The sequence below is a fragment of the Lolium rigidum genome, chromosome 1, assembly GCF_022539505.1.
Source record: "Lolium rigidum isolate FL_2022 chromosome 1, APGP_CSIRO_Lrig_0.1, whole genome shotgun sequence".
NCBI lineage: Eukaryota > Viridiplantae > Streptophyta > Magnoliopsida > Poales > Poaceae > Lolium > Lolium rigidum.
Window position 1 is genome coordinate 335761081 of NC_061508.1, and position 24670 is coordinate 335785750.

The following is a 24670-nucleotide window of genomic DNA, read 5'->3' on the forward strand; positions in this document are numbered from 1 at the left end:
GGTCGGCCATGGATGGATGCTAGGGTTTAGCTTGAGGTGTGACCGTCACCCCCGCCGGTGTCCAGCATATATAGCCACGGCGGGGCGGGAAACGGCGTTGCCACGCACGTCATTTCCCGCGCGCGCGAAACACCGGCGAAACCTGCCAATGTATTGGGCACGCGCGGCGGGAACAGTTAATCGCCGGCGGCAGTCCTCGACGGGACGTAAAACGCCATTAACGAGCTTGACGCTGTCTCCGCTAAAAAAATGCGTCCGCACCGCTGGAGGTACCCCGACGCAAACGGTCACCCTAGGCCGCATGGCGTCCGCGGGCCGATACAAACAGACACAATCGGACATTTCAAACGTTCAAAATGTGTCGGCTCGTTGGAGATGCCCTGAGCCCGCCTCTCGCCTGTTACCTTACTGGCCTACCATACTCTCCTAGTCCTATGGCCCTCTCGGTATTCAGTCTTTCTTTCTTCTCCTTCAGCCTTGATGCTTGTTGTGTGTTTTAGTTCCGGCAGGCTATATCTTGTTTTGTTGAGCCAGCAGGCAGCCAGGCACTATTTCGTCCCCCTTGTGATTTTGAGTCCGGGCAAGCACAGTAGATACATCACGTGTGTAGACCGTACACTAGTGTTCCCGTTGAATTCATACGAATTGTCACAGTTTTTTAGTACCTTTTTTCTAGTAGAAGAATGCTCATCAAATATCCACCAAGGTTGACTCCAAATACTAGTATTTTGTTCCTTGAAACCTGCACACCGCTGATTGGTAAGATAGGCTGAATTTGTATTTCTTTGGTTGTCCAATGCCTTAAAGGGTCCTTTGGCGCCGCATGATTTTTCTTGCGGATGGAAATAAGAAAAGAAATAAAGTCACCAGGATCAGGTTTCATCAACAATATATAGTGAGGCACAATAAAACAATCACAGCCTGATCTTGGTTTTGTCCATTTCAAAAGGGTACAAAATATCTTGAACAAGTCAAGTAAGCAGTACGCGAAAAACATATACACTGATTACAATTGAGAAAGTGAGGAGTCAGACCATGTAGCTTCCTACTTCTGATGCAAAAGAGCTACATCATACATAGAGGTTGACCCGATGCTTTCCTCGTAGAGTGCAGCATGTCTTACTACCATATCACTGTTAGGTACCAAGTCACTGCCATCGACGAGGTTCTCAAGTCAGGGGGTCATATGAACACAAGATGAAGTTTGGCATAGGTAACGTCCTGACGCGTGATCGTAAAAGAATGATGCGCTGACCAACATCAGCGATGCAAGATAACTAGATAAACAAGAGCATATAACTTGCACAAGATAGAGACATATTAAGAAATAAGGTAAAGACTAGCATGAGTTAGAGATCATACAAATATGTCTCACACACCACATAGGACGACATAGTTTTTTCTAATATGGCGAGTTGGTTTTCTAGCAGGTTTTCCGCAGTCATTCTGTTTTTGGTTTTCTTTTTATTTAGCTGGTTTAGTGCTATGGTTCTACTTTTCTCTCTTTTCCTTTTTTATGTATTTTTCAATTTGTTTAAATAAAATAATATTCTTGTTAAAATTGTTAGAAAATAAAAAGGTTCAGATTTAAGAATGTAATTGTTTTCAAAATCATTCAGTTTTATAAAATGATGAGTCTTTTTAAAAACACAAATTCGATTTTTTTACATTTTTTCAAAATGCTCAAATTCAAAATCGTTCAAATTTCAAAATGTTGAAATTCAAAAACTGATCAAATTTCACAATGTTCAAATTTGAATGTTTTTTAGTTTTAAATTTGCCCAAATTTGAAAATTGTTCATTTTTGAAATAATGCCATATTTGGAGAACATTTCAGATTATAAAGAAAGCTAAATAAAAGAAGAATTAGCGAAAAAGAAAAAGGTAAAAAACAAAAAAAAAATTGCTTAGAGCACCGAAAGAAGTAGTATATTTTTGGATGTATCTATACACTAAATAGTGTCTACATACATCTAAATTTTGATGAATCTGAGACATCTATTTATGGACAGAAATAGTAAGTAGTATATTTTTGGATGTATCTATACATTAAATAGTGTCTACATACATCCAAATTTTGATGAATCTGAGACATCTATTTATGGACAGAAGTAGTATATTTTTTCGATAAAAAATGTACTAATATCGTGAAGATAAAAATTTCACTTAGCCTCTACACGAACTAGATATCCACAGACATCAAAGATGCATGCAAATAAGATTAAAATAAAAGAAGAGACAAAAGAAAACAAAAGTCCCGTCACGGTGATGAAATAGTCGCAACCGCAAAATTCTAACCACGAGGAAAGACAAGACAAGGACTCCAAAAGAGATTCTCCAAAAGTACCGTCTCCAAAAACAAAACAATGTATAAGAGTTATCGTCGCCCGATCGAATATCTTGAGTTTTCACCTTGGAGAAAGTCCGTGCCTTTATGAAGATAATTGACAGGTATAAGTAATGATGGCCAGACCTTGGGTTTTACCCTGGAAATCATGACTCGGTACTCAAGGAGCACCACCTTGATATACATGATATACATGTTACTTTTTACTTTTTTGCAAAAGTAACTTGCATAGCGTTTGGAGAAGGGTGTAAAGCTTGGTTTTGTACGGTGTTCCTCTAAAACAATATAAGCGGAGGAGATCTGGGTGTGGATCTTGAGGTTCGTTGCGTTTCCTTTTTATTTCTATTGTTCAGTTTCATTGTTTGTGTGGCCGCCATGAAATCCACCGGCCTGGATTCCAAATCTTTGACCATACAGCACTAAAGTACTACATCAAATTGGAGGGGAAATGCAAAGCAGCAATTTGCTCAAAACATGTATAGATGGACACAAGCTTTCATTTCTAGGTAGAGGCAGGGACAGGTTTCAACTACACAATACATGCATCATGAGCACAAATAGTAGTATAGTACCAAATCTTGGACCTTTAGCATCCCTTAGCACTATGGTTATCCTTCAGATCCTATGCCCCCAGGAGCAATAGGAACTACTCACAAGTGTCAAACATAATCATGATCTGTGGGGTATGAATTACAACACAATCTAAAAGTATAACTTCACCACAAAATAATGAAAAGATACCAAGCACAAGGATGCCCACAACACTTAATCAATATCTAGGGTTCAATCTACCACAAATTATGAGAGAGATGACGTCGGATCTCGAGATGGAGATGGTGCTGATGGTGGTGTTGGTGAAGATGGTGATGAATATACTCCTCCCCACACCAAGGAGGAGTTGTTGACGATGATGGCGGCGATTTCCTTTTTTGGTTTCTATTGTTCAGTTTCATCGATGGTGTGGCCGCCATGAAATCCGCCGCCATGGATTCCAAATCTTTGACCATGAAGCACTAAAGTACTGTGTACATCAAATTGGAGGGGACATGCAAAGCAGCAATTTGCTCAAAACATGTATAGATAGACACAGGTTTTCATTTCTAGGTAGAGACAGGGACAGGTTTCAACTACACAATACATGCATCATGAGCACAAATAGGAATTACTATAGTATCAATCTTGGACCTTTAGCATCCCTTAGCACTATGGTTATCCTTCAAATCTTTCTGGAACGCGCAGACTTGAGAAGGTCAATCAGCACCAATGGGCAGCTAGCCTCCATGTGCTTGTACGCATCGACTCCCGCCGCCGGCGCTCGATCGCCTCCCGCCGTTCACGATGTTGTGCCCCCCACTCCTCGCGCTGGTGACGGCGGTCATCAGCCCACCGCTGGCCTATCTCCTCCGTCCGGCGCCGCATGAGTTAGAAATCATACCACATAATAGATAACATAGTCTTTACCACTAGAATACCAATATGTCTCACACACCGCATAGGACAAGTTTTCTAGTATCGACAGTTGGTTTTCTTGCCGGTTTTCCACGGTTATTCTATTTTTTTTGTCGATTTAGCTGGTTTATCGCTATGGTTCAATTTTTCTTTCTTTTCCTTTTTTATGTATTTTTCAATTTGCTCAAATAAAATAATATTATTTTTAAAATTGTTAGAAAATAAAAGGTTCATATTTAAGAATGTAATTATTTTCAAAATCATTCAATTTTGAAAAAACGATGAGATTTAAAAAACTCAAATTCGATTGTTTTAAATTGATTTTTTTTCAAATTTCGAATGCTCAAATTTAGAAATTGTTGAAATTTCAAAATGTTGAAATTCGAAAACTGTCAAATTTTAAAATGTTCAAATTTGAATGTTTTTCTATTGCCGAAATTTGAAAAAATTTCATTTTTTAAATACAGCCAGATTTGGAGGATATTTCATATTTTGAAGAAAGCTAAATAAAAGAAGAATTAGCGAAAAATAAAATGGTAAAAAATAAAAAAAATTGCTTAGAGCATCAAAAGAAGAAGTAGCTATTATTTTTTTCATAAAGAAAATATATTAATATCACGAAGATACAAATTTCACCTAGCCTCTACACGAAATAGACGTCCTAAGACATGAAAGATGCATCCATACAAGACTAAAATAAAATAATAGAAAAAGAAAAGACAAGTCTCGTTGCGATGATTAAATACTCGCGACAACAACATTCTAACCACGAGGAAAGACAACGCAATGACTACAAAAGAGATTCTCCAAAAGTACCGTCTCAAAAAAAAAAACAATGTTCAAGAGTTGTCATCATCCGATCGAATATCTTGAGTTTTCATCTTAGAGAAAGTCCGTGCCTTCACGAAGATCATTAACAGGTATAACTAATGAAGGGCAGACCTTGGGTTTTTACCATGGGAATCATGACTCGGTACTCAAGGAGCATCACCTTTATATACATGCTATCAGGGATGGAGCCAGGAATACAACATGGAGGGGGCCAACTGAACCGCCAGTTTAGTTGGAGCGGGGCACTTAGGGAAATTCTAGCCAGTTTAAGAACCAATATGCTTAAATTGTAGGGTATTTTCACAACAACAAAAAATCAGCATAGGGGGGGGCCATGGCCCCAGCTTGCCTTCCCCTAGTTCCGTCCCTGCATGCTATACCTGTTAGTTTTTACTTTTTTTGCAAAAGTAACTTGCATAGCATTTGAAGAAAGGCCACGCTATTTCATTTAACGCGCTAGTTTTTTTCCTTAGTTTAGAGTCGGCTTGGAATTGTAGTGGGAATTCGAGCTCTAGCAACAGAGTGTAAAGCTTGGTTTTGTTACTTTTGTACGGTGTTCCTCTAAAACAATATAAGCGGATGAGAGCTGGGTGTGGATATCTTGAGGTACATCGCGTTTCCTTTTTTTTATATTGTTCAGTTTATTCGTTTGTGTGGCCGCCATGAAATCCGCCAGCCTGGATTCCAAATCTTTGACCATGCGGCACTAAAGTACTACATCAAATTGGAGGGGAAATGCAAGGCAGCAATTTGCTCAAAACATGTATTGATGGACACAAGTTTCCCATTCCAGGTAGAGACAGGTACAGTTTCAACTACACAATACATGCTACATCAAATTGGAGGGGAAATGCAAGGCAGCAATTTGCTCAAAACATGTATAGATGGACACAAGTTTTCAATTCTAGGTAGAGACAGGGACAAGTTTCAACTACACAATACATGCATCATGAGCACAAATAGAAATTAGTATAGTACCAAAACTTGGACCTTTAGTATCCTTTAGTAGTATGGTTATCCTTCAGATCTTTCTGCAACACGCAGACTTGAGAAGGTCAATCACTACCAATGGGCAGCTAGCCTCCAAGTGCTTGTACCCATCCGTCTCCAACACAGAATTGAGAATTTCAGGGCCACCAAGGATGAACTCCACACATTTGGCCTTGAGTAGCGAACAGCTGTGCTGCTCCGCTAAAGCTAACATCATCGCCGCCGTGTGGACGCTGATACCACTAGAGAGCTTGCCAACACAGATGAGCTTCAGCCTGTCAAGACCGTACCTGTCAGCAACAGCAAATAGATGCTCAGCCATCACCGCTTGTTCCTGCTTCTCAAATTCCGGCACAGTGTCGGTGTAGATGAAGCGGAGCAGCGCCTTGAATACCCCGACCTCCATGTCATCTATCGCAACAGCTTGTGAGCTCTTCTCCTTGGTTTCTCCAAAAAACTCGGCCATGAAAACGGGAGATCTTGCGGCCAGTATGTTCTTATGCGCGAGAAAGGACTCGCCGGAGACGAGAAACGTGACGTCTGCCCCCGTTCCGCTCTGCAGGAGCTCACCGAGGTGTTGGTTCAAGGTGTAGGACGGTGCAGCCATTTCTTCAGCCGTGATGGTCGGTTCAGGTAATTCCTTGAGCACTGTGATGGCGCATTGCACAGTCAAAGTATCATTCTCGAGATAACCTGCGGCCAGCTCCTTTCTACGCACGACACGAGCCACACGGAATTTTGGCCAACAGGATTATACAATAATACACTGTCCTTTTCTTTAGGTTCAAGATTCGATTCCCACTCGGATCAACGACACGACAGACCAGGACCGCCTTGCACACGCGCGGTTCATTGAGGAGGATGAGCTCCACGGCTACCCACAGACAGCCGAACTCGCTGGCAGTGAACATATTCTTTGCCGGATAGACACGGATCTCCCAGTCGTAGCCATCGACGCAGCATGGGGATTTGATGCAGTCATTGCTGTCTAGTATCGCGCTGAAGCCTTTGATCTTGATCAGCCGCACCAACCGCACAGCTCCGTTTTGCGCAGGTACTTTCCATGGCGAAGGTGGATAGTGGATGTTGGTTTTCGCCCACGGGTTCGAAATCTTATTGCCAAAGGCACCTACCGTACGTGCCTTGTCTCTTTTCTTTACTTCTGCAGAATCTTTGACCTCTCGCCAGCCTCTGAGGGCGAGGATGTGGTTCGATGGGAGCTTGAGCAATCTAGGGAGTACTCCACCCGCTCGATGTACTCCAAATTGTCCCGGGGCAGGACGATCATCCACTTCAAGGAAATTTGGCGCACTAGGGTTCCGCCAAAAATCCGAGTCTTCCTCTGGCAACTCATCCGAGGGAGGCTCCCATCAGGGGACCAATTAGTCAAGCGACATGAGTCATCGAATGGGCGGTGTGCCCTTTGTGGCGAATGGGAAACTTGCGACCATATTTTCTTCACTTGCCACATCGTTAAATTTATGTGGGCAGGAATCAGGGACCTCCTCTCCTGCTCATGGAACCCAGCAGGGGCTGCGAACTTCATCGCCATTGCCAACGGCTTGTCGGGTAGACTCCGTAGGATAGCTTGATTTATCTTCGCCGCGCAGTGCTGGACGCTGTGGAACATCCGTAACAAGCTAGCTATTGAGGGCTCTCTCATCTCCAGCCCGGCTGATGCTATCTTCAAAATGTCTATCTACATGCAGAGCTGGAGGGTTCTGGTCAGACCGAGGGACCGACCACTGCTGGACGTGGCGCTGGACGAGGTTAGGAGGCTACATGCGTGGACCCGGGACGGAGGACACTGACGCCATCAACGACTGCATGTTGCCGCTCTCGCCTGCTCCACGCGCTTTAGTTTCCCTGTTTCATCTATGAGTTGATCTTGGTTCCAGACTTTGCTTATTTGTATGTGTGGCATCACTACTTTGGAGGCATCAGTCTTATGTTGGGTGTGTGTTGTATCGCTACTCTATGATTGCCGTGATGGCTTTATATATAAAGCCGGGCCAAGGGCCTTATATTTCTCTTTTCTTTACTTATTAACTCACGGCACAAGCTGATACTACTACTCAAGGTTTGTGGGTGAGTTAATAAGTAAAGAAAAGAGACCTAAGCTGGGTATGCTTATATACACACCCAAGGTTGCAATACGAAACCGACTTAGACTTGGACTCACCTACTAAACCTAGTCAAACACCAAGTGCTAGTGCCAAACGGCAAGGCAACCTCATGACTAGGACACGTGCACTAGTTAGGAAACAAACTAGACTACGGGCAACGCTACGCAACGGGCCCCGGATATGGAGCCAAAAATCGGTCGTCCTCCGTGTCGTTCGATGATGATCCGATGGGCAGAATTAATTGTAACACGAATTTTGTGATTTGCCCCCCTACTTTTTGTAAACTCAATCCGCAGTCCCCTTACATCCCCAGTTAACCCGAAAGGGTATATTTCTTTGGGTCTGACCTTCTCAATATTTACGATAAAACTGCCACTCGATGACTGATCTGAGTCTCATACATAATATTGCAACAAAATCTTTCACTCCGCTTACAAAATATAATATATGTACTATAACAACAAAAAATTACAAAAATTGTAAGCAAATAGTCAATAAAAAAAGTGGTTAAACAACAATTAGGTTGGTTTACAACAAAAAATAACAGCATTTACAATAAAAATCAAAAGCTATAACAACAAAAAAACATGTGTTCGTGGCTGTGAAAAATTGGTTAAAATAACACATTATATATATATATATCCAATTACAACAAAAATCATCAACTATTTTTACCAAAAATTATTGGCGATTACAACAAAATAATTTATGGCAAACGTCCAGGTAAACATTACAACATCTCTGACATGCTTTCTCTATAACTTTTATACGTAATTGTTACAAAACTAACGAACATATACAACATCTCTACGAAAAAGAGTATCCATGACTAAAACAATTACACCAAAAATAACAAATAATTACAACAAAAAAGTCATGCGTTTACAACATATCAAGAAACATACATTTTCGTAACATATCACTTAGAAAAATCTACAAATTATGTCGTGTGAGTTTACAAAAAAAAAATTATCTAATTGTTACAATCTGGAAACAACACTGTAGATTTCTTTAAAAAAAAGCAACACTCCAGTTTTGGGCCGAAAAACCAGGCACATATAGAGCCGCATGGGGGCGAGCGAGGACGACCGATCGCTCGCCGGATCGGAAGCGTTTTCCCAAATTTATTGAAAGTAACGGTGGATACTGACGGCATGCGCGACACTGCGTGTGCAAAATTTTTTGAGATGCGTGTGCAAATGTTACCGGAGTGTTAAACGTTACCGGAGTGTTAAACGTGGGACACATGTTTTGAGGAACTGGCTCAACGCTCTGGGTGTGGCATATCGCATTTATATGTGGGCACCAAAAGGTACAATACATGTACTACATATACAAGTTTCAGAGGCTATACAAGTATAAATACAAAGTCTTACACTCTCCCTCAATCTTTACTGTAAACCTGAAGTTTTCAGTAGGTTAATATTGCATCTACAACCTATAAACAAAGGAAGAGATAACGGTTTGGTGAAGATATGCATCATCGAGATGGAGTCGTCATCCGGGTCGTCTAATAACTAAATATATCATGCCTGATTAATTTAGAACATTCACCCGGTTCATCGCAGCCCCACGCCAGGCTGAGATGGAGTCGCACGCCATCCGCACGACGGAGCGCTCATGCCAATGGACGAGGCAGAGTTTACATTAACTATTTATCATGACTCGGCTACAGCTACCCTTTGGGTCTGGCCATTAACTTCCCTTCTCTGCAAACAAATAGTAAATCTCATCTTAGTACAAGAGCAAAGCAGAGTAACAAAAAAAGGACCAAGTTAACTACACTGACGCAAAAAAAGAAGGCGCACCTGGGTGGAAATTGAAGACTTCCTAGAGGTTGAGAATTGGTTGAACACCTCCCTCAGGCTCCTCCTGTCCTCCTCTGATGTTGATGGCCTAGCCTCCGAAGCAACAGACATGAGAGTTCCTCTGGTGATCAGCGGCAGCTCTTGTGGGGTACTGCTACAAACTTCTCCAGATTGGCATTGCACGGCCTCCTTGGCAGCTTGCAGCCCAGCGTCTGTGAGTATAGCTTTCAGATCAGCACCACTGAACCCTTCCGTCATTGATGCAATTGGTTCCAGATCGACATCGCTTGCCAGAGGAAGCTGAAACATTCTCAAAGTCAGACTAACAATACTCGCCAAAGTTTAATCTCATAGAGTGTATCTCCATATGTAAAGAGGAGAATACATATCACCAACCACCCCACAGAGGTAAATCTCAAGTATGTACTATGTGACAATTGACAGTTCAGATAGAAATAGTTGCACTTCTCTAGATATGGATTATATCTTCCAGTCACTCCATTTGAAATTTCCAAGATCATATGGGTCTCACAATAGCAGGGAACTCCCAGTTTTTTGTAGTCTATTTTGAGGAAGAAGTCAACACAAAGTGGTCCTCTAAGCCAATCCAGATAGCAGGTATAATTCTATGCTGAATACTTGATATATGCTGTCTACGCTAAATGATTCCAACATTCCTCGCTGCAAAACTGTGGTAACTGTTTGACTCAAGAAATCCTCCTAATAGTGTTGAACAGCAAAGTAATTTTGAAGACACCATGTCACATACAGGGATAAGAGATACGCTTTCCCAATAGAAACTTTACCTCCTTGGAGAGCACCCTGAGAATGTCCAGACGCTCATTCCGTTGGGGAAAGTCACAAAACACAAGCCGATCAAATCTTCCAGGTCGTAACAGTGCAGCATCAATTTCACGTGGCTTGCTGTGTATACAAAGACAAAATTATTCTTCACAAGCATGTGTGTTTGGCTTTTCTATAGCAGAATTTGAGCTAAGGGGAAAAATATGGAAGCTAGAACCAATTTCCTAATCAACATGTGAGAGAATCAGTATGGTTCTTTGAATCTTTCGGGAAGTTACTTCTGTTTAAAACTGAATAGGTTACGCAACTAAGCATCAACTTATGGCCCTACTGTGTGCTTTTAATGCGAGGATGCAGAGTTAAACAGCTTACCAGGACCAGTATTGAGGTATCAATATCATGTTTCTATTTTAGACGTTACAATACTATAAAACTGAAGAAAGCCTTTTTTTCTTTCTAACAATTGTTTAGAGGGTTCAAATATTGTTCTCTTTTTTTATCAGTAGCAGATAATGCATCTGTCAGCCTTTGCAACAACTTACTTGGTGGCAGCAAATACAAATACTCCTGTCAGAGCTTCGACACCATCTAATTCCGTCAAAAACTGCACAAATTATAAAAATGTTATTCAAGAAATCACACAGTTTTTTTTAGCAAACCAATTAGGTAGCATAGCTGTTATCAAGCTGCAGTGAGGCCTCAGTTCAATTACCTGGTTGACAACACGATCAGTAACTTGTGTACCATGTTTTCCTCGCTGTGGTACAAGAGACTCGAATTCATCAAAGAAAAGTAAACAAGGTGCTGCGGCAGATGCCTTTGCAAACGTTTCACGAACCTATGCACAAACATTTTAACATCAGAACCAATTACCCAAAAAAAACAACTTTCAGGGAGCTATTAACTTTTAGTTACCAGCAGCTTATTGTCGACTACTGATATGCAACTATCCAATATACTAAGGTGAACCTTTAATATATCCTGAAACACTAGAAAATGCAGAGCAAAAGGAACGATAAATCATTTGACTCATTTTTGCTTCTGTAAACTAATTAGGATCTGTACTACTTATTGGTTCAGAAAAGAAAGATGATTCAAAATAATAGTTCCTCACATATTGTTCAGAAGAACCAATATACATATTCATCAATTCTGGCCCCTTGATCGGAATGAAACGTAAAGAATATGCAGCAGCTACAGCTCTCACAACATGGGTTTTACCGCAGCCTGTTGGGCCATACAAGAGGATGTTCGATCGCAACCTTACGGGAGCCCCAGCAAAAAACTTCGGATATTTTAATGGCAATTCAATAGTCTGCAAATGAAGATCAATAGTAAGCAGAAAGCTCCAAAGATTAGTTCAGTCTTCCTTTTTCATGAAACTTTGATGAGATAATCATCCATATAATCCTTGTAGTATGAGAATACCATGAATTATTATGTATGCATACCTCTTTTATAACATTTACAACTTCGGAAAGTCCTCCAACGTCTTCCCATCCACTGCTACTTTCAGGAGAAAATTTACTAATATCACGCATTGCAACAGGAGAAAAGTCCTTCATGGCTTTCAGGAAGTCTTCCTCCACCAGATTTACACTAGAAGACCCAAGCAAACGATCAGAAGTAGCCAGCACAGCCTTATCAACCATAATTTCCTACAACACAAGAGTCAGAAGGCATGAGAAAAACAAAAACACAAGCAAGAAAGAAAGAAAGAAAGAAAGAAAGAAAGAAAGAAAAGAAACACCCTCAGAAAAAGTGTACAGCATTACAGCTCAGGCAGGCCCATGAACCTAACACACAAAGAAAAACAGAATGGAAGCATACTCCTGTTATGTATTCACTCCATCAGCCCAATGATGTGAACTCGAAAGTTTAGCCAGGTTCCGACATTAGGACATCTGTGTTTGATAACACAACGAGTATTATGGACTAGCTAATTCACACAAGAGATTAAGTTTCTGAACAACAAGTAATGAAATTTGATTTGTTTACGACAGACTCCTAATATCGGATCATCCCAAGCGAGAAAAAAACCTCTTTGTAAAATACTCATAAGATGAAATATATCATTATCAATGAAAGAATAAGATTACCAAATCATATGCATCATAACCATCACATTTCAACGCAATATCACTGACAATTTCCTCAGAACATATTAAGTGAAGCTTGCCAATTGTCTGCCTAAGTATCTCTATACGCGCAGGTACAGACAGACCAGGAACTTGGACATGAAGATCAAATCTCCCTGCAATAAAGAGTTAGAAGTTAAAAAATTATGGATGGTTTGAAAATGATTAGAATTTCTCCCGGTGTGGCTGATCTACAAGCAACACAATGACTGTTTTCAGTGGCCCATGGGCTTCCATGATGGCAATTGTGGCGGAGATAAAGAAAGATAATAAAAAAGTGTTCAAAAGTGAGATAGTAAGATAGGTGTTCTTAGGTGTACAGTAGGTTACTCGTATCTTGTATTTGTTAACCTACGCTAGTTGTCATGCCTAAGGGCAACTGCTTGTTTTCACAATTCGTCTAATGAATGAAATGATCCCTGGTAAAAATAGTGATACACATATCTCCTGTGTATTCTCAAAAAAAAAAAAAGATTGAGCTTTAGATCAGAGGAACATGAAAGGGAGAAAAACCTGAGGAAGTCAACTCATCGGGAAGGCACTTAAGTGACTTAACTGAAGCCACAAATGCAACAGGCCCATATCCACACATGCCATGGCTTTTATCCTAACAAGAGCATGAAGACATGTTCGTGAAAAACAGTTAATAACATACAGTAGTCGGCAGTAAAATGACATATTCTTGCATCCAGTGAGAAGTTAGGTATACTTTGAATTGATTAATTGTTTCTCACGACAAATGAAATAATAGGATTGTAAAACTTAGGGATAGACTTACTCTGTACTCGTCTAGCATGTCTACCAAGTATTTCGCAATAGCACCAGAATTAGAGGACTGAAATTTTCTGTTGTCCGGGGAGACTGAAATTAGACTATCCAGATCATCAAATAATACAATTGAGGGAGAGTGGACAATAGCTTCATAGATATACTCTGCAATTGCTTGAAGTTGCTTCTTGTTATTCTCAATAGCTAACTTTGAGCAGTCTATATAAACCCTGCATATGAAAAAACATGCATATATCAATACCATGTAAAGAAATATTTAGTGGCGTGGAAACATATTTATTTAAACATAAATGAAGCCCTAATTCAGGTTCACCAGATTGTTCACTCTTTAAAGAAAACAAAATCAGTCTAAACTAATCTGTGGCTTAACATGTTTTATTCATCACCACATAAGCACTCAACCAATTTGCCCAAAAGTAAACGAAAACAACTTTGCATAACAAACATAGCAACTTTAAAGCAATACACAGGACTGAGAATTACACCTACTACTCATCTTGTTCTGATGGCTGACTACGTTCCATTTCTGAAACCATCTGGCGCTTCCTACCCACACTAAAGTGCTACGCCATTAATTTTTTCCGAAAAATAAAATAAAAAACTTGACCAGCAGTATAGTACCATGTTTTGCTCCATGAGAAAAAAATATAACTTGAAAAATATGAGTAAAAGAATAACTTGGTGGCACTCAACTATTATGATGTACTAAGAATTGGCCAACTGGGGCAGCTGCAGTTAGCCAACTGAGAGCCCACTCAACAAATTGGTGGCAGTCAAAGGTGAAAAAATGAATCAAGCTGAGAAGGACATATTGCCAACTAAGTTGCTTACACATGAGCTAGAATTTCTTTATGTTCTTCAAAGTGTCTTGCAACAGCTTTGCACAAGGTTGTTTTCCCAGAACCCTGAAATGATACAAAAGTAAGAAATAAAGAGTAGTACAAAAGAACAAGAAGAAATGAAGACAATTCAGAATAAATTTGCTTCCAGTGCGAAATAAATAAATATTTCGAACCAGATTCATAAATGATTGTAATTAATCTTGGAGGTATGAAGGTGCACTTACTGGAGGGCCATAGATAAGAACATTTCCTGGGGAAGGGAAGTTTATTCTACTGATTTTTTTTAGAGATGTTGAAGATAAAAGGACACTTATCCCTACAGAGTGGACCAAGATTCAGTTAGATGGTGGATACTGTTAGTAGGATAATGGTAACCAGGAGCATAAAAAATGATATATGAAAGGATGGACACAGATCATTAGGACTTACTCTTTTTTATATCAGAAAATTCGTTCTCCAGCCAACTGAAAGAAGATATACTTTTTTCAAAATATTTGCTTGCTCGTTCCGTTGTTGAATCAAGCGATATAGCTCTATTCAAGTCTAACTGCTGAACAACCTGTTCGAAGTTATCAATATCATATTCAATTGCCATGACAGGTTCCATTTTCTTGTGCTTGACACCAAAATCAGAAGTAACCGTCAAGAGGTAGATGAGATCAACAGGTCTGCCTCTTGTTTGATTAATCACTTGAAAGTGAAGTAATGTTTCAGATGGCAGAAGCACTGTATTTATTTCAAGTTGGGCAATCTGAGTGGAGATTCCCTTTAGCTGCCCAATAAGCCATGATCTGATGAAAGACCTCTCCTGCTTCAACTTATAATTTTCCTCCCCATTCGCAGTTGCAGCAATATCATTGAACCCACGCGGTATGCTGATCTTATCATCCGTGGGAGGATGATCAGATGAAGATATCTCGCCTAGCCTTTGATAATTATCCTGTTCTTGACAGTCTAATGCACTGGTACTTTCAGAATTTCTCTCCATCATCTTAAAGTAGACTGGGGAAATTTTTACTGACGGTGTATTCTTATTCACAATGGGTGAGAATCTCTGCACATAAACCCCTGCAAAGAAACTTAAATCATTAGCACATTCCTAATAAAATAAAGTTTAGAAACACGAGTCGTAGAGTATTCTGCTAAATTGTGTTCTTATTTTGAATGCTTATTTCTTTATGTTGTATTGCAGCAATATTGGAGAGTACAGCAGTTTTTACTGAAAACTCTTCCACCTGTTTAACTAAAAATTAAGGCCTCCAAGGGTGGTGCCAACTTATCTTTTGTATTAACGAAGTGCACAGGATACAACACACCTTAGTTAACTCAGTAATGAAAATATTACCAAAATAAAAGATATATCCATCATTAAATATTTAAATGATAATAATAACAAAAAGATTGGAACATTGATATCTATCCGAATCTAAAATAAACTTATATGAATTAATAATGTTTTCTGTTTTTCAGCTTTTGTACTATACCGATCAAACAGTGGATGGACATGAGAAGAATAATATGCCTCACAAATAGTATATGTATAACCTTATATTTAGTAAAAACAGAAACAAGAAAACAAATACCAGCCTATTCAACTGAAACAGTAGATGTATTGAGAAAGTTTAATGTTCTTCACATGTTAAATGATCATAGTATTATTGAAAAAATAGGTGAAGCCAACAAACATCAGGATCTAACAGAAACTTACATGAATGAACACCTGTTCCAATGTAACAGCGGATGGATTGAGGAAGCATAATATGCCCTTTAGCAACAGAATTTGATAATATGATATGGACAACGATGTGCCTATTCCTCTTTATACCAGACACTGAACCCTTAATCTGCTGATCAGATCCTTTTGCATTTTCTGTACTCCCCTTTGGCGAGAATTTAGGGGTGATACTGACCAACTGGAGATCACCGAGAGACAATTTTGCAGCAGTATCTGGGTGTATGTGCACAACATATGTAACAAACACACCCAGTTGAATCCCGTTATATTCAAATCGGTGTACATATTTCTCTCCCGCTTCCTGAACACGGAGCAGTGCCTTTTTATGGGGCGGTTCTTTGAGTGAATCTTGTTTAAGGGCACACTGATTAGAATCTGAGTCATCTTTTCGTTTCTTTGGTGCAACAGCAACTTCAGTTCCAGGAACAAGTTGAACTACGAAAACAAAGTAGGGAACAAAAAGGTTAACACAAACCAAAGGTAATGGACACTTAATTGGTTTGACTCACCTATCGAGTTACTAGGTGATGCTGAAACAACAAGAAATTCCACAATGTTATGGTCGTGCAGCCATAATGGGAATTTCATACCATCATAAATAATACCAACCTACATTAAAAAAAATGGCCATCAATCATAGCAAATCAAGAAGAAGAAAGTGAAAGCTAGAAGAAAGTGGAGATTTAGTGCAACCTACAATTTATTTACGGGATTTTGCATGATATTTCACATGTAACGCTAGACTATCATGATTCATGGACAACTAATAAAAAGCTGGCTCCCATGTATTTAATATTTTGTATGCAAGTTTGCAATGGTATGAGGTCTAACAAATTTGTTGATTTATCTGTGTAGAAATTTTAGAGAACATACAATCAAGCACGGTCTCAAAGAAAATAAAATACTGCCAAGCAGCACTCTAAATGTTCATCTTGTACACCCCAAAATAAATGTTCAGTTCAGTTTTATCGTTATGCTGATTTGGTGATAATACTTGTGAAAGGTTAAGGTGCATCAACCAACATGTTGTTACCTGTTTCAAAATGGCCTCTTCTGCCAGTTCTGAGTTAAGCTCCAATACTTCCCAGTCCTCCTCGCTTACTGGCTCGACGGAAACAAATTTGGCTTTTGGCAACACAGAAACAGCACTTAGCGATGCTTTTGTATTGTCAGGTAACAAAATACACGCAGCAAACTGCTGAGAAACCTGAAATAAGAATGTGCGTGAACATGGATGGCAATGCAGATTCTGGAAAGAGGGGTACATACACATGGTTTATTACCCATGAAAGCAAATTTTCTACAAAACAAATGTCGGTACAAGAACAGTATGCATTTACATTATCTTTAGAAATTTGAACATCTAATATGTGCCAAGAAAATGCAATGATGGATTTGCATGCGTTGCAATAACAAACAGCAAAGAAGCACACTGAAACTCGTGAGAATATAAAGAAGCAGCAACGTCAATTCAACCACACTACCAGTCCACTAGTTTGATGAGAGATTTCTAGAGCCTGCATATTTCTTCTCAAGATTTTGGTTCAGAATTTCGGACGGTAAAACTGAAGATGCGAAACTGAAAGTGATGCAAACATTGCATCGCTTAAGATTTTTCTTGCACAATGCGAGGGTATAGAATTCCGGGCGTGAACTTAAAAACTCCACATTGCCATGGAAAACACAGATAAACTGTAAGAACTATAACTGTAACCAAAATTGACCCTCCGTCCTGCTTGGGGATATTAAAGGTGGCGACTTTTTACCTCGACCGCATTGGGGGAGGCGGAGACGGCGCCTGCCCACGCGAGGCGCCAGCGCGCCCGGTCAGGGGTGCGCAGCTCGAGGGCGAGGACGGCGGGGAGGGAGCCGGCGGCGGCGGTACGCTCGAGCGCTTGGATGACGGGGAGAGGGAGCGCGGCGAAGCAGCTCCGGACTCCAGGAACCGTACGCACCACCACCTCCATGGACTTTCTCGCCGTGCGATGCAAACCCCTAGCTGAGCGATCAGCGGAGGCCGGCGACGTACGGAACGGAGACGGAGGGCTCGGAGCTGCTGCCAGGACTCGCTCGGCTTGGGACTTCCTTTAGTTTTTTTTTTTTTTTTTTTTTTTTGAGGGAATTGGATCCGCCTTTATTAAACTCGAACAGGGATACAAAGGCCCTCAGGCAGATCTACAAGCCAAACTCTACGACCAAATTCTTCAAACACTGCACTACGCGCAAAATTGTGCACCTCTTTATTTGAAACTCTTCGTTCTTGACTAAAAGACAGCTCATTGAAATCAGAACGCGCTGCCAAAACCTCCTGGATGACATGTGCATACCTGCCCAGCGATCGCTCCTCCAGCCTTCGCACCACATTCTGGCAGTTGTAGCCACCCTGATCCTATGTAGGTTCAAATCTCTTGCCAATTCGACAGCTTCCCGGCAAGCTAAGGCCTCGAGGGTCTCCGCATCAGTACGACCTTTGAAGATTGTCGCCGATGCTCCAAGAAATTCTCCAAGCTCATTCCTGACTACTGCGGCCGCCGCACCCCTTATGGAGTTCTTCCCTACCGTTGCATCGACGTTGATTTTCGCCATGCCGCTCGGTGGCGGGATTCATCCTTCATTGGTTGGTACATGCCTGGCCGGTGCTTGTTTCTTCTTCTCCTGCTCACTAAGGTTCAAGTCTGAGACGAAATTCTCCACAAACATATGAACTGTGAGAGAACTTTGGAAAATCTGCTCGTGGATAGCCTTCCGACGTGCATGCCAGATGGCCCACAGAGTGACAAACACTCTTGTTTGATCATCCTGTTTTAGTGACTGCATCATCGCTGCCAGCCACTCTCTCGCATTTCCCTCCTCTGAGCAAGAGACATGCTCAGCGAGTTCTGCATTCGCAACGCATAGCACCTTGGTAAACCGGCAGGTCCGGCCGTTTAAGCCTTTTAGCCTGCTTTGGGTCTTTTCGGCAAAAAAAATCCAGAAAACAGGAAACAAATCAAATAAAATTTAAATATAGACGAGCCCAGGAACAAAACAAATCAGGTATCATTTTTCTTCTCTTTTCTTTTCTTTTCTGTTTCTTTTTTATCATGTTTTTTTATTTTACATATGAAATTTAAATATAGACGAGCCCAGGAATAAAATTTATCATGTTTCTTTTTTATTTTACAGATTTAAATATTATTAAATTTCATAAAACGTTCAAATTTGAACGTTGTTTAAATTTGAAAGGGTTTGAATTTGAAAATTGTTCAAATTCAGAAAAAATCATACTTAAATAATGTCCTAATTTGACAATTGTTCATTTTTGAAAATTGTTAAAATTTAAAATTAGTTCAAATATTTTTTTAAACCATTTTTGCTCAGGTTAAAAAAATATTTAGATTTTAAAATATTCAATAAATTTTTGAAAAACATTGGTACATTTTTTGAATTTAAACATTTTTAAAGATTGTGCAGATTTTGAAAATATTGCATGAAGATAGAAATAAAATGGAGCAGAACGAGGGAAGGAAGACCGAGCGAACAAGGGAACGAGAACCAAACTAAGTACTACCTCCATCCCAAAGCTGGATTATATTATTAAAAATTATTAACATGCAAAATATAAAATTAATATAATTAAATAGATAATAAAATATATAGAAGATATTATATTTGTTGATAGATTGTTCTAAAAGTTTGGTCAAACTTTACTTGATTCGACTTTTCAACAAAAAAAAAAATCTTAAGCATAAGGATGAAGGAAGTATAAGACTAATGGGCCTAGCCCACGTCTGGTCGGGGTCTGCGGCAAGTTGCACCCACCGACCAGATCGGTGTATAGGTTTGACTGCACTTTGCTAAAACATGAATTTCAAATCTATACCTAATAATAAAGGAGCTAAGATTTCTGCAAAATTTTCGTCAACGCTTTTTTTGGACCGTTTTACCCTTCCACCAAATTACATACTATAGCAGAAAACCATGTACCGGTTCGTTTTTTTCTTTGCCCACCGCAGTCTGACCCCCAACACTGCCTGCAGCCCCGTATGCTCCTTCCCTCCCGGCTCTGGCCACCTCGGTATGTTCGTGAGCCTGGTCCGCATCAATGGGCCAAAACCAAAAAGCCCCTTATGAAGTTCCGTCTACCAGACACGCCTAGATGTTCTGTGCTAAATATTCCCACCTCGCTTCATTACAACAATTTTAGCCGATTTATATACGTTGAATTAGCTGAAATCAACGAGCCTCGATACTAAGATATGATTCGAAAAGTGCTGGGTAGCCGCATTGGCAGATAGAGGGCAGAGCACTCTGAGGATATGAAAACGAAAATGTGTGGAAAAATCTCAGAAATTGACCGGAAGGAAGAGAGGAAAAGAGGAATCGCTCAGCGGCGCGTAGGAGCCTTCGTCGAGCCAGAAGGTAAGGAAGGAGGGTATGTGCCGACAGATCGGAGCATTGAGCCGGGCGCCGGCCCTCCAGCTCTCGCCGCGTATAATGGGATGGGGAGTCAGAAGGCAAAGCAAAGACAGACGCACGACTCCCTCTTCAATATGGCCCACATCCTACAAAAAAAATTATAATTATTTTCACGTTTCACACTTGTTACATGAATCTAAACACAGCGCCACAGCGCAAACTTTAATTAGACTGATTACACCTGCTGTGCGGTAAGCATAATATTTTGAAAGTTAAATACTCCCTCTGCTTATAGATATATCTATTTTTAAGCAATTATTTCAAACTTGGGGGTATACCATTCTTGGCTGTTTGTTTATGCTGGTCACACACAGCTGGCACGACACCTAGGCTGCACCGGCTTATAATGGGACGCGGCGTTAATGTGTACATGTAGTGCTAGCGCTAGCTCGGCAAATTATCATGTGCCGAGCGGAAAAAAAAACTCCTATGCACTCTCCCGGCGAAGTTAATTCTAACGAATTTTTAGCCAAACTAGCGCAAGCATGACTATTAGATGTGTGCATCGGTGTTTATAACCGCCAAGTGCCACATCCCGTGTCGTAATGTCGTCCAAGAAGTTAAATCCTACGCATGCCGCTCTATGTGGATGAAAACCACCAATTCTCGATGGTGGAGGAGAACGGCCAAAGGAAACTTTTTTAGGGTGACACGAACCCAATCAAAAGAACAAGCTAATTATGCCGCATCCCGTGTCGTAATGTCGTCAAAGAAGTTAAATCCTACGCATGCCGTTTTATGTGGATGAAAACCACCAATTCTCGATGGTGGAGGAGAACGGCCAAAGGAAACTTTTTTAGGGTGACACGAACCCAATCAAAAGAACAAGCTAATTATTTATAATATAGTTGCACCTCCATTACCACATTAAAAATAAACTCATATTCAATAGTATAATTATTTTTTTACTACATAATATTTATTAATAAATGAAACCAATCAGTAGCAACATAACAACATATTTACCTATTTAAAAAATATCAACACGCCACCGGTTGATAGTGGCCGTGGAAGATAAGGGCATCACTTGCTACTATGAAGGCACTAGCCGGCGTGAGAAATACAAGGGACACTAGATTACACGAAGTAGTTGAATCTTAAAATAAACCCGTAGCAACGCACGGGCTTTTGTGCTAGTATAGCTTAATATTGCTAGGGCCGTGGCATATCTTAAAATATCTTCAATTCATTGTTAAAGTAATAAACTCTAAAAAGAAGAAACTTAGCTATTTGAAAAGTCAGTGAGTTTGCATCCTCCAAGATTCGTCCCCTAGTAGTTTTCCCATTTTTCGCACACGTGGATCCTAGTTACCTAGTCAGCATGTGCACATTAAATCAACAGAATGAACTTCCTCGAGACAGTTTGCTCTATGCGTTAGATATTTAAGCCGTTTTATGTCTCTCTAAAAGAAAACTTTGATCTTTTATGTAAATTTAATGGAAAAATATTAAATTTACAAAAAGAAAATAGAAAAACATATGAAAAATCAATAGATATTATTTCCATTCAATCAATTTTAACTGTTTCAATTGTTGGGCACGCTACAAGAGTTGTCTCGGCTCACCAACCAGTCCAAACGAAGAATACACAGACTTACATCAGACTTTGGGTCTTCTCCCCAAAAGACTAAGGCTGCGTTTGGCAGCAAACGTTTTTCCGAAGTATTCTAAGAATACTTTCGTTTCTAAAAATACCATGGTATTGAATACTTTAAGGTGTTGATTTAAGCAAAAAATACCGTTTTCTGTACTTTGTTTTTTTTCAGAAAAATGCGCAAAACTGCACTAATTTTGAGGTATAGAAAAGGAGGTCTTGACCTCTTTTTCCAGAACTGAAGTATTTGTTGCCTAGGTAGAAAACACTACAATTTTACAATACTTTAGTTTTAGAAAAACTTAGATGCCAAACTAAGCCTAACCTATTAGGAGGGTCACCCTTAGCCTTATAAGTTGCTTTTGGTCTCCTCCCACAATAGATGTGGGACTAAACACAACGATTCTCTCCCTCACACATCGGTCACCATTAGCCCGCTTAGCACAACGTTTCCAACCCACTGCCATGACCGCCACCACGAGTACACATGCAATTTGCATCTGAGAACCTAAGCTCTGATACCAATAGTTACGGTTGTTAGGCCCCGCTACACGAGCGTCTCGACCCACCAACTAGCCTAGCCAGACACCACACGGATGTACATCAGACTTTGTATCCTCTCCCCTCAAGAAACTAGCATGTTAAAGGTGTCACTCTTTTAGCCGTATAAGTTACTCCTAGCCTTCTTCCACAACCGATGTGGAACTAAACCCAACATTAACAATCTTTTAAAATATCGATATATAGTACAAGTTCAAGAAGTTCAACCACGCCATTGGGGCATAAATTTAAAATAAACTTAAATTACTAGGCAATGCGATTGTATTTTTTTCCCGTTGTCCCGCATGTCATCCTAATCCTTCTATCGAGATCATATGCTGCAATTCCTTATTCTGGCATTAGGCTTAGAATTGTTTTTACCATACTAACTGATAGATATCATGTCTAGTTTGTTTCATTTACTTCTAGTCCTGTTTTATCTATTGTTTTTCTTGATTAAATCCTGCAAAAAATTGGTTATATATGTAACACAAAATACAACCTAAACTACTTAGGAGCTAGGACCATGTGTCAGGTAAAAGTCGTACTAGAAAATAATTGTGAATTAGCTACCGTAATTGATGCGTAAAATATATTACTGAAACATGAAAAAAAGTAAGATCGATAAATTTTAGATAAAAAGGTACTACTTATTTATTTAATAACATAAAAATGGTAAAAGTTGCATAGAATATCTATGTGTCATTTATTTCAGAATAACATGAGAATGTCTTATATTTTTACAACAAATGAAAGAATGATAGATACAAAGATCAGATAAAAGTAGAATCCAATTTCTTACTATTTAATTGACCATAAGTTATTAAGAAAATATATTTTACATTCCATCAGAATGATCTAAACATCGTATGTTCATTGCTCAAGTAAACCTAAACAATAAATGGTGGAAATATAATATAGTACTTTCTATCGCATACTGTGAAGTCCATGAGTTATCAAGGTATTAACCGATCAATTTTGTACACTAATGACGTTGCTCTTCTCTATCTATAATAAAACAACTAAAGGTGATGCCCTCGCATTGAAATATGCTCATTAATTCTTACAAGATTTCAAGGATGACATAATCTTATTCTTGCCAGAAAATAAAATGATTAAGAATGTTATCTACACATGTGATACTTTATTTAGTACAATTATGATGTCTACAGAACCAAATAACTACTGATCAAATAAACAAAAATACTAAGAACATGAATTGCTTTCTCAAACAAATTCTTTGCACAAAACATGATACCCTCGCATTTGCGAGAGCCACTGTGCTAGTTCTATTAAAGGCAGGGAGATATAGACCCTCTTGAACAGTATCTAAAAGTTAGCATGGAAATTATTATGGTCCAAAAGAAAGCATTACTAATTAACTTAAGCAGCATGATCATCCCATATTGTTGGTAGATGGTTTTTTTAAACATAAATTGTTGGTAGATGGTGATCCTCCATGTAACGAAACAAGTGACCAAAAGGGTGAACAAGATGTAACCACATCAGGCAGTGATTGTATTGCAAAAGACAAGTATGTTGCAACAAATAAAACATGATCAATCTTCGCATGTCAATCATCGACTCTCTGATCCTTTGAAAGATTTTCAGTGCAAATTGTCATCCCCTGGACCGTTGGAGCTGTATCATCATTTGCAGATTAAGTTAGAACCAAACTACTGAATCATGTTCCAAGAATAAATGAAGAATTAAATTAAATGTTAATATCGAGACAGAGAAGCTGAATTAAACACGGACAATGGTCTCGAAATTTTTTATTTTTTTTTTTTTGAGAACTCGCAGGAGATCTGCGGTCATTATATTAAGCTTAGGAAGAAAGGATCCACAGGTTACAATGGCGGCTGAAAGCACTACCCAAAGCGGGCAACGCAGGCCAGCGAGTTAGCACACTATCCTATACCTCTATCCGATCTACCCCTACCTGAGGACCTGGCAGCCAGCCAGCTTTTCCACTCGTCTAAGATACGATTGGCGAGCGCAGTGGCAGTGCATGCTGCCCCGTCAAAGAGCCTCGCGTTTCGCTCAAGCCAAAGGGAGCGCAAAGTGAGGAGGATGATGGAGTTGGTAGCACGTCTGTGCTTGTGGGTTGTCCTCGCTTCCGCCTCTGGCCACCAGTTGGTGAGGGACGCCGTCACCGGAGGCAGCAAAGGCAGACACCCCTGCTGGCGGAAGACGCGAAGCCAGATGGAGCGGGCGAA

At 39.9% G+C, this 24670-nt stretch overlaps 1 protein-coding gene and 1 pseudogene across 1 annotated transcript; both read right to left on the minus strand.

The window, feature by feature from the left end:
• Positions 1 to 5648: 5648 nt before the first annotated feature.
• LOC124663752 lies at positions 5649 to 7169 on the minus strand (annotated as a pseudogene).
• A 2232-nt stretch (positions 7170 to 9401) lies between these two features.
• LOC124684425 (peroxisome biogenesis protein 1-like) lies at positions 9402 to 17826 on the minus strand. Its single transcript, XM_047218741.1, has 17 exons — positions 17626 to 17826; positions 16893 to 17066; positions 16369 to 16468; positions 15833 to 16294; positions 14605 to 15192; positions 14349 to 14440; positions 14114 to 14187; positions 13272 to 13491; positions 13007 to 13100; positions 12455 to 12609; positions 11807 to 12013; positions 11470 to 11670; positions 11068 to 11112; positions 10898 to 10959; positions 10358 to 10475; positions 9552 to 9851; positions 9402 to 9452 (listed from the first exon to the last, which is right to left on the minus strand). The coding sequence occupies exons 1-17, from the start codon at positions 17824 to 17826 to the stop codon at positions 9402 to 9404; spliced, it is 3144 nt and encodes a 1047-aa protein (XP_047074697.1).
• Positions 17827 to 24670: the final 6844 nt, after the last annotated feature.

Excerpts from the sequence above, each read along its gene's own strand:
- LOC124684425 (XM_047218741.1), bottom strand. The coding sequence starts at position 17,826 with ATGGAGGTGGTGGTGCGTACGGTTCCTGGAGTCCGGAGCTGCTTCGCC. Across the intron at positions 12,014-12,454 it reads GTTATGATGCATATGATTTG|GAAATTATGGTTGATAAGGC; the intron begins GTAATCTTATTC and ends CTTGTGTTGTAG. Across the intron at positions 11,113-11,469 it reads TTGGTTCTTCTGAACAATAT|CGAGGAAAACATGGTACACA; the intron begins GTGAGGAACTAT and ends CTTGTACCACAG.